Consider the following 17852-nt stretch of genomic DNA (forward strand, 5'->3'; position numbering starts at 1 on the left):
GTTAAAACTCAATTTTTAACTATTTATTTACTGAGTTAGTTCATCGCGCGATCAGAACGACGCCAAATGCGACGCTCTGTTTTGGGAAGCACCACGAATATTGGCAAGAAAACTCTATTGATAATGAGCCCGAACTAGCGACTGATGGACCGTTACTTCCTTTAACCAAAAGACTAGACTAAGTTTTGTTTACTTTTGACCACTGATACTGGACAAACTATAAGAGGTAGGGAAAAATGGCAATGGACAATTTTGGTCCTTTGATCAAGCTTAACAACATGTTTTAATTTGTAAGCAATCTGTCGAAAGCCAAATCCCATAGAAGAAGTGCGATTTACTTTATTAAATTAGTCTTCAATATGCCAGATGTACTAAACACATGTCCGTGATATCTTGTTTGAATATAGTTTCAATTATCCGTTTTGAAGCATAAAAACAGCAAGTAGTTTTATCAGGATATGCTCGGTAAGGTTAAATAGTATATAAAATGTCCTACAGCTCGAGCTACAGCTTTAGGTTTTAAGCGAATACCCCAATACTATCAAAATGACCACCATTACGTATGATACACCATTCTATAGGAAATTACTCATGTGTAAAAAATTTTGAGTTCTCGGACAAAATTACGTATAGATCATTTTAAAAGCCAGAGGCGGCATAATTTGGAAGCCATTATTAAATTTTCCCCCAGACTGAGAGCGCTCTCGATTTAAGCGGTGATATCTGCTGACGTCACAGTAACTTTCAGAGCGATTAAATGAGAGACTCGATAAGAAAGTCCCGTTTTCTTTTAATTTGGAACACTCTGGAAGTTGCTCTGACTTGTTTATTGTTACTTAGCTTTTTCCATTTTTATTGGCTACCATTCGTTTTCCCACGACTATTTAGTTTTGCCATGGACACTCTATCTCTAACCGGACGGGAACAGTTGTAGCTCCCACCATACAAAATCACCTGTCGCCGCCACCGTCTCCCTGTAAAGCGGGGGAGGTTCAAGAATTTTGAAAGTTTCGGGCTGTCAAGGCCATATAATTCGTCACGCGGTCGACAAAACGTTCCGTTTGAAATGGGGGTTTACATTCTTTCGAATGACCTTGACGGCCCTGCGAATCGAGTACGGCCGACTATTACCGCTAATACGAAGTAGGACGAAAACGGACAGTGAGGGGTACCTCTTTTATGCTGCTTTTCCCGTCCGGTTAGAGATACAGTGTCCATGGTTTTGCCAATACACGACAGGTGGCGCCATGGTTAGGGGTTTATTTTGAATTAAATTTCGACTAATAAATGGAGCTCAGATGTGTAATTTTTTGGATAATTTATATTGTTGATGATGAAAATAAGATCTTAAACGTTTTTAAAATAGTTTATCTTACATTTATTATAATATTTTATGATAAAGTTGATTTTTTGAAATTACTTTAATTAAATAACAACTATTAGCGAATAGAACTATAACAAATTAAACTTATTATAGTAAATCTTAACTCGTCTTTAGCCAAAGTTATTCAATTTGCCTGTCTTTACATAAAACATGATAAATCTCTATAAAACTGAAAAATTGTACATATCATATTTTTCACCCCACTTTTGGTTATAATAAGTACTTTGCTAGTTTGAAAATAAACCATTAAAATAATGGTTTATAAACGTTCTATATTGAGAATATAAAAGATCATTCGATTAAATGGAATAAATAAGTTAATGGTCTAATATATTACGAAACCATTTTCAAACTATTAAACATTTAAAAGTAAACCATTTGTAGTTTTCAAAAAAAATATAAACCAATTTTAAACGCATTGTAAACCACTATTTATATCAGTGTAGTGATAATCTAATGATTATGTGTCCATTTAAGGGATCCTAATGCTAGTCTTAAGTTAATAATGTTGTAGTATAAAAAGCATCTATAAAATATTTCCTTTTCTCCCTCGCCCCTGAAAAGCGAGGCGCCGCTGACGGTGCGGTCTGCGGATCGGACTGGGGAATTGCGGACAACCATATCCCGTTCTCTTTTCGTATCTATTAAGCCTTTTCGCCCGGCGGTTTTCTCCCTCGCCCCTGAAAAGCGAGGCGCCGCTGACGGTGCGGTCTGCGGATCAGACTCGGGATTTGCGGACAACCATATCCCGTTCGCTTTTCGTATCACATATCTAAAAAAGCGGCCCGCGAAACAGAGGGAAACCGAGACTGCGATAATTATCGCTTTACTGGGTGGGGTTTGGGATGAGTGTTTTAGAGTCATTTTGTTGGGGAAAAGGGTACCATAGTAATTCTCGTATGGGAAAAAGGGAAAGGGGTGCCTTAGTGGGGAAAAGGGGAAGGGGTGTCTTAGTGGGGAAAAGGGGAAGGGGTGTCTTAGTGGGGAAAAGGGTACCACGGTAATTCTCGCATGGAAAAAAGGGAAAGGGGTGCCTTAGTGGGAAAAAGGGGAAGGGGTGTCTTAGTGGGGAAAAGGGGAAGGGGTGTCTTAGTGGGGAAAAGGCGAAGAGGTGCGATAGTGGGAAAAGGGGGAAGGGGTGTCTTAGTGGGGAAAAGGGGAAGGGGTGTCTTAGTGGGGAAAAGGCGAAGAGGTGCGATAGTGGGAAAAAGGGTACCACGGTAATTCTCGCATGGGAAAAAGGGGGAAGTGGTGCCTAAGTGGGGAAAAGGGTACCACTGTAATTATTGAATGGGAAAAGGGGGAAGGGGTGCCTTAGTTGGGAAAAGAGGGAAGGAGTGTCTTAGTGGGGAAAAGGGTACTACGGTAATTATTGCATGGGAAAAGGGGGAAGGAGTGTCTTAGTGGGGAAAAGGGTACCATGGTAATTATTGCATGGGAAAAGGGGGAAGGGGTGCCTTAATTGGGAAAAGAGGGAAGGAGTTCTGAGTGGGGAAAAGGGTACCACGGTAATTCTCGCATGGGAAAAAGGGGGAAGTGGTGCCTAAGTGGGGAAAAGGGTACCACTGTAATTCTCGTATGGAAAAAAGGGAAGGGGTGCCTTAGTGGGGAAAAGGGTACTACGGTAATTATTGCATGGGAAAAGGGGGAAGGGGTGCCTTAGTTGGGAAAAGAGGGAAGGAGTGTCTTAGTGGGGAAAAGGGTACCACGGTAATTCTCACATGGAAAAAAGGGGAAGGGGTGCCTTAGTGGGGAAAAGGGTACCACTGTAATTATTGCATGGGAAAAGGAGAAAAGGGTGCCTTAATTGGGAAAAGAGGGAAGGAGTGTCTGAGTGCGGAAAAGGGTACCACTGTAATTCTCGCATGGAAAAAAGGGGAAGGGGTGCCTTAGTGGGGAAAAGGGTACTACGGTAATTATTGCATGGGAAAAGGGGGAAGGAGTGTCTTAGTGGGAAAAAGGGTACCATGGTAATTCTCACATGGAAAAAAGGGGAAGGGGTGCCTTAGTGCGGAAAAGGGTACCACTGTAATTATTGCATGGGAAAAGGGGGAAGGGGTGCCTTAATTGGGAAAAGAGGGAAGGAGTGTCTGAGTGGGGAAAAGGGTACCACTGTAATTCTCGCATGGAAAAAAGGGGAAGGGGTGCCTTAGGGGGGAAAAGGGTACCACTGTAATTCTCGTATGGAAAAAAGGGAAGGGGTGCCTTAGTGGGGAAAAGGGTACTACGGTAATTATTGCATGGGAAAAGGGGGAAGGGGTGCCTTAATTGGGAAAAGAGGGAAGGAGTGTCTGAGTGGGGAAAAGGGTACCACTGTAATTCTCGCATGGAAAAAAGGGGAAGGGGTGCCTTAGTGGGGAAAAGGGTACCACTGTAATTCTCGTATGGAAAAAAGGGAAGGGGTGCCTTAGTGGGGGAAAGGGTACTACGGTAATTATTGCATGGGAAAAGGGGGAAGGGGTGCCTTTGTTGGGAAAAGAGGGAAGGAGTGTCTTAGTGGGGAAAAGGGTACCACGGTAATTCTCACATGGAAAAAAGGGGAAGGGGTGCCTTAGTGGGGAAAAGGGTACTACGGTAATTATTGCATGGGAAAAGGGGGAAGGGGTGCCTTAGTTTGGAAAAGGGGGAAGGAGTGTCTTAGTGGGGAAAAGGGTACCACGGTAAATCTCACATGGGGAAAAGGGGAAGGGGTGTCTTAGTGGGGAAAAGGGCACCATGGTGATTCTAGTATGGGAAAAAGTCAGAAGGGGGTGGTAATGGGGTGGATTGACTATGGGGAAAAGGTACCATGGAAATTGTCGCATGGGAAAAGGGGGGGGCTGGCTGGGGTTGTTCTACTATAGATTTTTGGGACGAGAAAGATACGAGTTTTTCAATAACTTTATGTGATTAATTAATGCATCTCGAAATACACAACTTGATGAGGGCCTGCTCGTAGGGCGGGATTTTTGGCTAGTGAAAGTGATAAAATTCTTATAGATAAATCGTTCTTAAGTAATAAGTGGTCGACTGATTATTTACCTAGACTGAGATAACATGACCATGTAGCTTTAGTCAGTCCAATTCGAAATTACACAAATATCTATTGTTATTTCTGCCAAACGTTTTCTACAATTCAATATTTATGTTTTAATTAACAGATACCGTAATAAACCAGTATTTTTTGTATATTTCGAAGAATATATTTATTTCAACTTAGGGAGAATGACCAGCGTTGCCAAACATACCATACTATGGTACAATTCAATAACTCAAGCTAGGAATTTGGAACATACCATAATTTCATCTGTGAGCCATATAGTTAGCCTTTTTGCAATAATTTTAACAGACCGTACCATATTTTCCATAATTCTGATAGGACATAACATATAGTCAATAATTTTCGATCCCACTAGTTATCATTTTGCACTCATGTTCAGCCCAAAACGATTATTAGTTAAATTAATAAATCTCGACGTAGACAAAGGCCGTTTTTGGTCGTTTGACCTATAAAATTAACTTTTAATTTTTAAAACAAGCCTACATAATGCTAGTGAAATAATAATAATTTTTTAGTATACCATAATTTTAATTTTTACATCTGGCAACGCTGATAATGACTATTTTGAGACGAGGTTTAGCGTTGCTCGTTCTTAAAGGGAATATAACCTCAGGTATTTGGTGTGGAACACCAACGTTTGCAGCTCTGGCCGCTCTTGCCTTTGGCTTTAATAGGAATGTTTTGCGCCACTGTACAGGGATATTTTAAAAATTATAAAATAAAATTAATAATTAAAATAATAATAAAAATTGCTTTGCAGGTTAAATCCCCTTTAAATCAGCCTGTAAGGGAGCGTCCATTAATTACGTGGTGAGATGTGGTGAGATTTGGCTCGACCCCCTCCCTTCCCCAAATATCACATGAGACCCCCCCCCCCCCACTCGTGCTGGGTCGGGGTCGGGGGAGTGGCCCACAGATCGTTTCAACATAATTACTATACCCAAATACAAATAAATACATTCATGTTGTGAAACAATGAAAACCACGTAAAATGTTATTTCAAGGCTAAGGTATTTATTTTCTCCTACTCTCCAAACCATCGAATATTATGCCGGAATAATAATAATAATAATAAATACAAAATAGTACATATTAAAGTGTAAGAGGGACCAATATTAGCTGGGGTCAAAGTCAATGGTGACATTGGAGTCGATGATTGCTGTAGTCGGCGAAACCCAGGGTGGACTGGTACCACCAGTTAAGGGCCAACGCCGAGAAGATGTGCCACCATTGATGACTGTGTCCCACGATGTCCAAGGAGCCTGGCCACAGCCGCTCGGGCATCTTGGAGAGAAAAAACCCGAAGGCTATCGCTCCGAGGAAGTAGTAGCATGATAGGCGATACAGGAAGAGACCGAAATGCTCGGTCCAATTGAAATCATTCAGGTACAAGACGTGCACTTAATAGAGTAAAATATTGTGTTAGAAATCACTGGACTTCAAAGTCATAAATAATACCATATGTTAAAAAATAATTCATAAGTATTCCATATTTCCTTTAAAGGGCCACACCGGCGTTTGAAAAAATTCGGCCAGAATTTACCTCGTGGTAACAGGGATGACCAGTGAGACCGAATTTATAGCCTGGTGTACCTAGTAACAGAGACCATACCATATCATCATAGTGCACAAGCCCGGACAGGGGACAAATCCAGCATGGGTGGCAGAACCCCACTACTGATGGGCGCACCTTTGACGCAAGCCACTCAACCCAGCAGAAGGAGCAGCAATGGGTGGACCAATCTCCACTTCGCACACAGCAGTGGGAGTAAGAGTGGATGCTGTAGCAACTCCAGCCGACACCCTACCTACAGAGGCAGAGAGTCGAACCCTTTGGAAAGAGCTCTTAAAGGGGAACGGCGAGCACACAGCAGTCCAAGTAACCCGGCACAGCTGGCACCGGAGATCCCGGTGGGAGTCCAAAAGGCCAGGAAACAGGACCGCCGTGCCCTCATACGGAGGCCCGCAGCCCACAAGCAGGCTACCCAATCCACCGAGGTGGCCAGTTTGCACGGACCCTCTCCGTTAGTCTGGGCTGAAACCCAGTATCCAGCCCCTACCTGACCGAAGTCGGAGGTGGAGATAGGACCATTTGACCAGAGCTAACATCTCCCAGTGGGCCACCGCCCTTATGGGTTACAAGAGCCGGACCCCGACTCCCCGGTAAAGCCACCAGTTATTGCACACTCTGACCCATTAAGGGCCAACAGGTGCGACCAATCATATTCATATTCTGGAAACAAGCGGATGAAACTGGTTAAATTCAAACGCCGGTTTGTCCTTTTAATGAAGCCTTGTTCACGAAATAGGGCGAAGTCAATTTAATTGATTTTGAAAACCCGCAGAATTACACGAGAGATTCTGGCTTTAGAAATCTTTAGTTTAGCTCGTGTTTCGTGATCACGCGATTTTGTATCCATGGAAACCTTTTCAAAAACATAATTGTCCATATGCTGTATTTTCGTCGCTAAGCACGAAGTGTCTGCTTAGCAGACGAAAATCCAGCAGTTTATAAGCTTCTCGCGTTGACCGCTGCGTGGCCCTGTGTATTCCGGAAGGGCTAATTATATGCTCCAGCCTCCATGTTTCAATGGAAATGTTATACATAGGCATATTGGCGCTTGATTATAATAATAAGAATCAGCTAGGCTAATACCTAAGGCACCACATTAGGCCTAAGTCATCAAGCGACTTCAAAAGCTATTAATTCAGGTAGTCAGGTAACAACGCGTAGGAGGGTGGTGCCAAGCCCTTCACGCCACGCGAGCCACCTACACTAACTATTACTGTTAGCCTCAACAAGTTTTTATGGAAGGGGAAACCGAAGAACTCGAGGGAAAACCCCTTAAACCCGTTGGGAGAGAACTTGCAAACTCAACGCGGAAGAAGTAGTTCGAAGTTTTCACCCAGTGCCACAAGTTGGGATCGAACCCGGCTCCTCTTACCGCGAGACGAGAGTGCTAACCACTCCGCTCCCTTCTTATATTACATATGGTTTCGAATCAATCTCTAACATTGTAAGAGCAGTTAAACAGTTCAATTTTTTCCTCCATTCTAATTGCATCTAGTGAGGAAACGAAAATTGCCATTTTTATCACTATTATCTAGTTATTTAGTCAAAAAAAGCCATTATTCTATCTTTATAACAGGAATGTTTCAATGTCAAAGTTTCTTTTAGGCCACTGAACCTATAGTCTTTTATCAACGTTTTAAAAATGTTATCTGCTTGTCAATCGAGTTCAGCGCTACTCTATGGATGGGCTAGAATGTATTAATTAACTAGGGGTTATTTTCCCGTTATTATTGGGTACCCGTGCCCAAAAAGACCGTATTTACTAAAGGGCGATTTCGACCTTCAAAATGTTGAACCAGACCTTCAAAATGTTTACGTCGAAAATATATTAAAATCTTGTTAAGAAATAACTTATATAAACGAGGCTATTTCTACTTAAAAACTGGTGATTTAGGTATTCAAAATCAGGATCTTTTAAATTGAAAATTTTGGGTATCCTTGCTGTTATATAATCCATGAATCCCTTAATTGTTTGTATACAGGGTGTTTCAAAAGTTAGGATAAATTGTAAGGAGTTGTAGGGGTGAGTTGAGAAGTATGCCTGTTTGTTTCATTTTTCTACCATCAGTTAAAAGAGCGCCAGAGAGCTTCACAGTGTGGCCTACTAGCCCCTGGAAGTAGGCTGCAACAAGCGCGAAACCAAGCAGCAGGGAAATGCGAACATTAAGGTTTGGGCTCGTGTAATGGGTAAAAAAGGACTTTGTAAGCAAATCGAGGTAACCAGCGTAAAAAAGTCAACTTGCAGCCTACTTCCAGGGGCTAGTAGGCCACACTTGGAAGCTCTCTGGCGATCTTTAAACTGATGGTAGCAACATGGGGAAAAACAGGCATCCTTCTCAACTCACCCCGTACAACTTTTTAAAAATTTTGCATAACCTTTTGAAACACCCTATATAGAACTACCATATAAACAACATGACCTTTTATTAATTACCTGGAATAAGAGCTCCAACCGCCACCCAGCAGAAAAGGAAGCTCTTAAAATCGTCGGCGTGGCCTCCAGTGTTAAAAGACTTAAGCAGGGACAGTACAAACAGGACGGTGACGACGCAAGTTACTCCCATGTTGAACATCTGCCAATAGGGATGGCACTCGTACGCGTAAAACAATCCATTCATATAGCTGGCCATCATACCGAACACCATCCCGAGGACATCAAGAAGGTAGCTCTGGTGAAAAGCGTGATCGGACACGCAACCGAAGGTGTGATAGATAACGGAACCGACCATGCCATTGGCGTAACAAACCAATTGTAACAAAGCTAACCAGCGCTGAGGCGTGGTCACCAAGACACCGTGGTGATGCCATACGGATATAATGTCCAATATGTGGTTCAATAATATCCCTAGGAACATTAAGTGTGTCCAGATGTTGAGGGTCTCGTTGGTCCAACGAAAGACGCTTCGGACGCATTGCCGACCATTGAAATGACTTCTGTATCCGCTAAGAATGTACGGATTAAGGCGAAGGTAATCGGGGGCTTCTTCGTAGCTGCCGAGCCGAGGCTCCAAACTAGGATAGCGACGTAAATTGGAGGACCAGGTAGTCAAATACTTGACGAGCGCCGCTACGGACTCCACGCTACTCATATCTTCGCTTAATATTTGACGACCTGGACAGCTGGAGAGCAACGCGAAAAGTGAAATGTCTTTACAAAAAAAAGATTGGATAATATTGCGTTGAGTAATCCACTTAAAATGACGGGCATTGGCATCATAGTATATCGCGAATCTAGGTTATATCGAGTGTTTTCAGATACGGCTCGTTTCTTTAGAGATTAATATCGTATATTTTGAAGCAAACAAACAATCGTGACGCGGTTATACCCAGGTTTCTCAGCGCCTGTCACCGAGAAAGACCTTAAAATCGCTCTAGATTATCTCGCGATATCTCACTTGAGATGTTCGAGGTTTAAAATCAATCTCTTCAACACTACTGATAATGAAATAATCTATTTTTGTATGAAGAATATGGCATATTCTAAGTCTGTTGAAAATAAAACTATTTCACTACTTGAATTGCCCCAATCTGTAATTTAAAAGTTTATATTAGAAGACCAAACCAGATGAAACTTCAATTGCCACAGGAACGACAATATTCAAAACGTTGATTATCATTTGAATGACATTAATTTTAAAATATAAAATTGGGTGTCTTCTAAAATGCTTCAAAATGTACAAACAAGTGACTTGTAGGTTTAATCGTACGATTAATTGCAACCACAGTTAGGGAAGAATGCTAGTACAATTTGAGTAAAGGTTTTAATACAAAACGCGAAGAGGAAAAAAGACCAACTATTTTGGGAAACTGCAAAGATATCAATACTTTTTTGAGAAATTTATGTTTATCAGTGTAGCTGCTTCTTTTATCTCATATCGGGTAGATAATCAGTCAACTGCTTATAATTTAAGAGCGATTTATCTATTAGAATGTTTTTTCGTTAAGGTTGTAACAGGGTATTGAGCCAACATGTAGTGATTTAGATATTTGTGACAAGAATATTACTGATTAAATAAGATTTATGGTAGGCAGGGATTTCTTTTATAAAAATGCGGTTAGGAAGTTTTCGTATTTATTTATATATTTTCAATTCACGATATTATTGCAATGTTGGTAATACGGAGAACCACATAGTTTAAGCGTTGAAAACCACGAGCCTTGTAATCCAAAGTGAAGATGGTTCTTAAAATTCCTTTAAAAAACATGCCGTATATTCTGATTAGTGTAGAACCAAGGAGCCTATATTTTAGAAGGATAGGTAGCCCTCCGGCCAGTCCGTGTTTTCAAAACGCCGGCAGCGCCGTCGATATTAAGAGAGCCTCTAAACGTGGGACGCCTTGTTTCTCTTCCCTCAAGGAAAAATTTTGGCGGTGCTTCCTCCATGTTTTGTCCTTGACGGAATGTAAAGATGGATTCTCTATCGCGCATGACCCACCGACGGCGCGGCCATTTTTCGTCCCTCGCCTCATATCCTTCTAACATATAGGATCCTTGGTAGAACGACGAAATACTTTTAAGGAAATCATTTATATAGAAAAATGTACGCTCTAAGCGTACACTCTTAAAAAGGTTGGGTTGTTTTCCACCCAAAATGGGTTAAAATTCAGCCCAAACCTGGGTCCGTATTTACCCAGCCCAAAATTTGGGTTGTTTAGACTCAACCCATTAAAGGTTACAAATTCAACTTGATTTTGGGTTGAAATCTACACCGCCTTGGGTTGAAATCTACCCCGCCTGGGGTTGCAATCGACCCCGCCTGGGGTTGAAAATTACCCGACCTTGGGTTGAATTTTAATCGCGTGTTTTTCCGCGCAGCTAGGTAGGTAAATGTTAGACCTGAAATTTTTCGGGTACCTATATAAGACCAAATTAATGTCCCTCTTAGATATGAATCATTTAAAGGATCCATGGAGAAATTACAGGAATCAAATTTCAACGGAGGCCACACATGGATTACTATTCCTCAAGATAATTACTGTCTTGAGCTTTCGGCCCGCAGGTCTTTGTTAAACTAATTTGAACGAAACCAATTTTCTTATATATATAGTATCGTAAAAAACCTACAAAGTTAATGATTGATAACTTTTTAGGTTTTTTACGATACTATATATATAAGAAAATTGGTTTCGTTCAAATTAGTTAGACAAAGACCTGCGGGTCGAAAACTCAAGATAGTTTTTACCTTGATTAATAATAATCCATGTGTATCCTCCATTTCACTTTTACTCCTCTAATTTACCCATGAAAAAACCTTCACGACTTTAGAAGTGTTAGGTTTTGAATGTTACGTGGTAGTATCAGCTAGGAGCAACAAACACAACACCCCACACAAGGAGAACGCAACCCTTCAAAAGTCGTGGATTTTCTTGTGTACGTTTTTCATTGGCTAGACGCCTTAGCGCCTGCTGCCATCGGAAGGGGAAAATTCGGAAATTGTATTCCCCCCCCCCCCCCCGCCCGTAAAACGTTCAGCGTAAAGGCTCGTGACGCTCGTCCAATGAAATTCGTACACAACCCTTCGTTAGCGTGTTTAAAGGCTAGATGCGTTCTCCTTGTGTTTGTTGCTCCTAGGTATCAGCGTGTTTGTTTTTCATGACCAATTATTTCAGTGACGAAATGTCCGATTTCTACCAGACCAGTTCGATTAAAGGTTTTCGAGTACGCTCTACAACTTGCTTATTGAAACTTTTCGTCTACCACGTAGCGTTCAAAACTAACATTTCTAAAACCGTGAAAAATATCTCGATTTTTCTGAAATTTACAAATAATAACGATCTCCCCCGACAGAGTACATACTGAAAATTTTTATGTCCGTTTCGTTGTATTATTTTTATACATTTTGTTTTGTATTTTCAACACATTTTATTTTTAATTATTAAATTAACAAAATATGTACTTTTCAACAAATATGAGAATCGGTAGGAATAAGCTAACCTAATTTTGGTTTCATAAAATAACCCATAAAAAATTAACACATTTTTAAAAATTAACTAATGTTGGGTTGTTATTAACCCAAATTTGGGTTGCAGTGAGACAACCCAATTTTTTTAACTCTTCATTTTTAAGAGTGTATGAGTGTATGAGTGTATTTACAAAAAATATTAATATTACTTTATTACGTTTGTACATCTACAGGAATCCATACCCAGGATGCTTACCCTGCCGCATCGCGTATGGTAATATCACTCTGACGGCTTTGGCCCCGCCTACGAGACAAAAAATCCCCTCTGCGCGTGCTCTCCTGTCACGTGGTTGTTTCTTAAGTTAACATAGTGACGTCAAAGAAACCGTCGGCAACATCGAGACGAAAATCTACCGCGATAAGCATTCCAAGTAGAGGTATGGATTAATGACAAGCTTAAAATAAGATAGATCCATTTATATTTGATAAAGCCGTTCGTAACTCAGGAAATTTTGATGACCGGGTGGGGGTCAAAAATAAAATTCACAGAACCTCCGTCCGCCCCCTTCGTCGAAGTTTTGACCCCCCCCCCCAAATTAATTTCTGGATACGCCCTTGCCGTAATTGCAAATTTAGGTTATATGGAAACCTCAGCTATTCAAAAATTTAACTTTCATGGAAATCGGACTTAAATTAAGGAACGCAGATTTAGAGGGGGCGCAGGGGGTGCCCCCCTTAACGCGCAGTTCTTAAAGGGACAATGAAGGGATAATGAGGTTTTTCTAGATCTGCCACTGCACACAAAGCGAAACCACCGAAAATTGGTATTTCATTTTCTAAAGATAGGTGTAAAAACGCCTACGGATGTGCGAATAACAGGGCACCCAAAGATCTCGGTCAAATTCGATCAAACGCTAATGGCGTGTTATAAAATTTGTCCGTCATATAGGTGTGTCCCTTTATTCGAGCATGTGCAGATAGCTTTAAATGTTCTTAGCCACTAGAGCGCCAGAAGCACACATTCACGTTTAAGCTGCACATACATGACCTAATTCATAATAAAAGTCTGGTACTATCCAACCATAAATATTTAAATTGAAATATGGCAGTGCATAGCTTTGTGCGAAGTCCCAATAGGCCTTTTAATAAAGAAAAATTGACCTTCTGGTTTTGATGTTGCTGCTGCGTCACGGGTGACGCGTCGATAACGTTTCACCATAAGTTTATAGTATTTTACATAAGTATGTCTCTTTGAGAAACATTTTACTGAGAGTTATTCACGGAGTGACGTCATCACGGTAAAAAACGCCCCTTGGCGAGGCGCCGTTAAAGGCTATCCCAGACAAGAGAACGAACGGACGCTTACGATCCCTAACTTGCACGGATACATAGTTCACAAGTGGCAAAAACCACCATTTCAACACCTTTTTTCTAAGAACATAAAATGGCAGGACAATGCTCGTACTCCCATAAAAACAACTTAATATTTGTTTATTTTGAACTAGCGTTCAACATTTTAATTGGATAATTAACCTATACTGCCATATTCTGGAATTCCCTTTGAACCTTTCTTGGAGACTGAACCTCATATGGTTTATTTTTGAACTTCTTGTGAACCTTAATTAGAGTATGAACGTTCGATGGTTCATTATTGAACTCTAATTGCACCTTTTTTGAACAATTTGGAGTTAGGCGAACTCGGGTCTCTTTGGACAGATAGAGTCGCCTTCTAGTTGCTTTTGGTAGTACCTGCTCCAACGGGACCATGCACCGGATGACGACCCAAATCTTGGGCTCTGACGCAAACAAGAGTTTTGCGCGACTTAACTGTTGGTCGACTTGCTAACGGCAGGACGCAGTTCGTTACTTGAAACGAATGCTAATAAGTTATTCGAAAGTCTGAAGGGTGAAAGTACCCTCGATTCGCGCCCCTGGCGACTTCGGAAATGTGCCGGTATGCCTGAACGTTCTTGCGCGGAGTGCAGCAGAAAAGCTGTCGGAAGGTGCGGGTACGACAGAGATGTGGCAGCAACAGGACAGGTGTCGTGTTTTACGGTAGTGTAAACTTTTCCCAGAGAGGACTGAGAACTTAAGTATGTTTTTGACTGTAGACGAATATCTAGGGGTGTCTAAGGTAATTAGTTATAGACTGATGAGGGTAATGATCAATTAACTTCAGGTTTAATGCATATTGGCTTTAGTTGTTCAAGTGTTGTCGTTTAAGTGTTGTCGTTTAAGTGTTGTCGTTTAAGTGTTGTTATTGAAGTGTTGTTGGTGAAGTGTCGTGCTGAATTAAGTTGTTTAAGTGTTTCATTATGATGTTTAATTAAACCTGGCAATTCCTGATTTAAGTATTCTCATTTCTAGTTATAAGTGGCAAAACCTACTTACGAATCTAGACCTGCAGCTACGCTATCTCCATTAGTGAACGATACGCGTTTAACCCGGGATATCTATTTAATTTTAACGTACGGAGTGGTGCATTGGTTATGGTTTGGCTATGAAAAAGGAAATCCGTTACAAAGTGAGGGCCCAGCCGGGATCTATATACACAGATCTCTAATTTGTTAAGTGATACCTTATGACGATGAGCTTAAACCGAGGTTTCAGTTGTATCGCTATTTCCAGGTTGCGTGAATTTATTTCTTAAACTATTTTGGATTTTAAACTATTTGTATTTATTTATTTTATTTTACGGATTTTATGCAAATATGACATTTTCGTTGAGTTCAATGGATTGGGAATGTTTCGCTAGGATTATTAATATTGTTCCAAGGAGTTAAGGTGGGGACACGAAAGTTGTATAGCGTACTCTCGAAAATATAAATCCAAATTGTGCCATCGGAAAGGTCAATTGTCACATAGATATTACATCATTACCAAAACCAGTTGCTACTACCTAAAATAAGAGCGGGTGCTCTGGCAACTCCGGCCGACACCCTACCTAGGAAGGTAGAGAGCCGCTGTTATTCCCACTGCTGTGTGCGAAGTGGGGGCTGGTCGACCCATTGCTGCACCTTCTGCTGGGTTGAGTGGCTTGCGTCGAGGGTACGACCATCAGAAGTAGGGTTCTGCTACCCATGCTGGTTTTGTCACCTGTCCGGGCTTTCGGACGCTAGCGTAGGGCTATAAATCTGATGCATGTACTACCTAAAATAGCTTTTGTAGTAGGCCTAATCACCACACTGTCCTCCGACTTCTTCGTGACATTGAAATTTGTGGTAATGTCAATCTGAGACTCCGAGGACCGGGCTATCGTCTCATCAACATGGAAGATATCATTTTGAGTTACATTGCGAAAGAGTTGGAAGATCTTCCATTGGCCGATGTTCGACGACATAGGTTCCAGCATGACGGTGCTCCAGCATATCAACCGGGTCATGTTGTGGAATATCTCAACGCCGAGTTCCCCCAGCAATGGATTGGCCGCAAGATCGCCAGACTTAATTCCGCTGGAATTCTTCCTGTGAGGTTTTATCTCGGATCACGTATATCGAACGCCTGTCACCACTGTTGACGACTTGCTATAGAGAATCGTCGATGCTTGCCCTCTCGTGAATCCTGATATGATTCAGAGTTCATTTCGCAATGCGGTTACTCGGACCGGGATCTGGATCGCAGCAGAAGGAGGAATTATTGAACCATAATTGTTATTAAAGATTTGGACCTATTAACTCAATTAAAGAATCGAGACTACTTTAATTACACAGTAAAAATAGTTTTAATTCTAAAATCAAAATTATTAAAAATTCTACATGTAGTACACGAACGACTAGTTTCGCACTATATTCAGAGGCATCAGTCTCGTTTCTTTTATTAACAAACAGGGTGTTAACTAAACAACGATACAGAGCCAATTACTCGAAATGTGTTTTATGTAAGAATTTGAAATTTGCTGGTTACATAGATGGTGCAGGGGGACAAATGTTAATGAAATGACCTTGAACCTTGTCTTCAAGGTCATTCAAATTTTATCTAGAGAACCATTAGGATTAGATGAATGGTTCCAATTAGCAATGTGTTCTACGTTTAATTTTTGTCTAAAAAGCTTTGACCCTTTCTAATTTCACCAATTGGAAGCCGAGAAATGTTAGACCAAAAACCCTAAGGTCGTGTGTGGTATTCTAATCAAGACACGACATTTAAGGGCTTATAAATCGAAAACTACCCGATCTAATGGATCAAAATTGTCGTGAAACTCTAAACTGAGTGGGGGAGTTCGTAATTTGTAACTTATGATGACCTTAAAACATTAGTTCAAGGTCTTTCAAAATTTATCTCGAGAAGCATAAGGATTAGGAGAATGGTTCCAATTAGAAAAATGAACGCCAAGGTTTTTTATGTCAAATTACCTTTTACCCGAGGTAAATAAACCAATAAAACTCCAAAAATTAACGTTAATTAATTGATTTAAGACGTATCAAGTATTTTTATTAATTTGTTTGGTTAAAATGTTTTAAACACAAATTAAAATAAATAAGCAACTAATACAAGAGCGCAAGCATGCGTAGTAGCCAATGTAGGTATTTTTGAACACTTCATAAAATAAGTCTAGAATTTAAGGGAGCTTGAAACATTACAATATCATTGTTATGTTCATTATTATTTTAAAGTGGTTTTTTATTATTTATTTATTTAAATTAGTATTAAATAATTCTTACGTTTATTAGTTGCTTATTTATTTCAATTACTTATTTAGTTTCTTTTGTGTTTAAAACTTTTAAACTAAAAAATATACACAAGTGTCTTTTTAAATTTTAGCATTGGCCTTTTAACTCTTTTGAACTTTTTTACCTTAGTATATTTCAGAATTTACTGTGGTTATTACGCAGGAATTTTTAATTAGAAGTTTCATTTATACCAAGGAATACCGCTGCGTGTGATTCCATACCAGAGTGACTGAGAAATCATATCACCTCGGGCAGGAATCGAAGCAACGACCTTTGGGTTACCGTCCCAACGCCACTACCATTGGACTACTAAATCTTTTCCGATTTTTCTGAAATTTACCAATATAAAAGTTCCCTTGGTAAAAACTATAACCTGAAATCTTTATAAAGCCAATCATAACTCATAATTTATAAAAGTAAAGAACGTTCATAGTCTGATAGGCTCAATTATGGTTAAGCCTTGTATATTAGAACAAATGAAATTTTCAGAACTGAAAACAATAGCTTAGGTCGTCCACCAAATGTACAGATATCATTTTAACTAATTTATAACCCATCTTCTCTCATCAACCAAGAGAAGCACCAATCAGCGTGTCAATCATCATTCCTACCCCCTTTTCGCCCAATGTCTGTGGCCTAATCCACATATATTTTCATATCCGCACTGATGGGACCAAATTTTCGTTTGGGTGACTGTCGCTCCATTAAGTGGTGGTTTGGAACCCATGGATTTTATTGGTAAAATCTAAAATAAAAAGACCTTTTTCTAGTTCGTAAAAGTTGCTCCAGCACGCTTCCCTTCTCGGCTTGAGTTGGCGAAAAGAGGGGCTATACCCAAATGACTAAAACGACGACAGTCCGTCCCTTACTCTAGCTTTGGAAACCCCGAAGTAGATTGAAACGTACCCTTTAAACAAAATTTGCAGATTACCCCCTTGCCTAAGTATCGCCTTGGATTTATATTTGGGGAGGAAAAATAACATAAAGGAAAATTCGAAAGCAATGAAATAGCCACACCGGCGTTGCCATTTTCGTGGTTTCCCGCAAATAGGCCTGTAAAACTCCCACAATACCATTAACCAAATCGAGGTACGGAGAGTAGAAGCCAAAGTTTTGCAAATGCCGGTGTGAACCTTTGAGAAGCTCTCCATATGCCGACATCCGGTAGGGCGGCTCAAATATCGTCCCTACGTCACAGACACCATGGATGACGAATATTCGGTCTGAAAATTCAAACTTATCCGATAACTTATGTTTATTACCATTAAAAATAATTTCGAGCC

At 40.5% G+C, this 17852-nt stretch overlaps 1 protein-coding gene across 1 annotated transcript; it reads right to left on the reverse strand.

The window, feature by feature from the left end:
* Positions 1-5432: 5432 nt before the first annotated feature.
* On the reverse strand, positions 5433-9123 carry LOC149943824 (progestin and adipoQ receptor family member 3-like). The gene is made up of 2 exons (XM_090175201.1): positions 8432-9123; positions 5433-5824 (listed from the first exon to the last, which is right to left on the reverse strand). The coding sequence occupies exons 1-2, from the start codon at positions 9084-9086 to the stop codon at positions 5556-5558; spliced, it is 924 nt and encodes a 307-aa protein (XP_090031327.1). The 5' UTR covers positions 9087-9123; the 3' UTR covers positions 5433-5555.
* Between the last annotated feature and the right edge of the window lie 8729 nt (positions 9124-17852).

The sequence above is a fragment of the Leiobunum rupestre genome, chromosome 5 (assembly GCF_980474605.1).
Source record: "Leiobunum rupestre chromosome 5, qqLeiRupe1.1.hap1, whole genome shotgun sequence".
Lineage (NCBI taxonomy): Eukaryota > Metazoa > Arthropoda > Arachnida > Opiliones > Sclerosomatidae > Leiobunum > Leiobunum rupestre.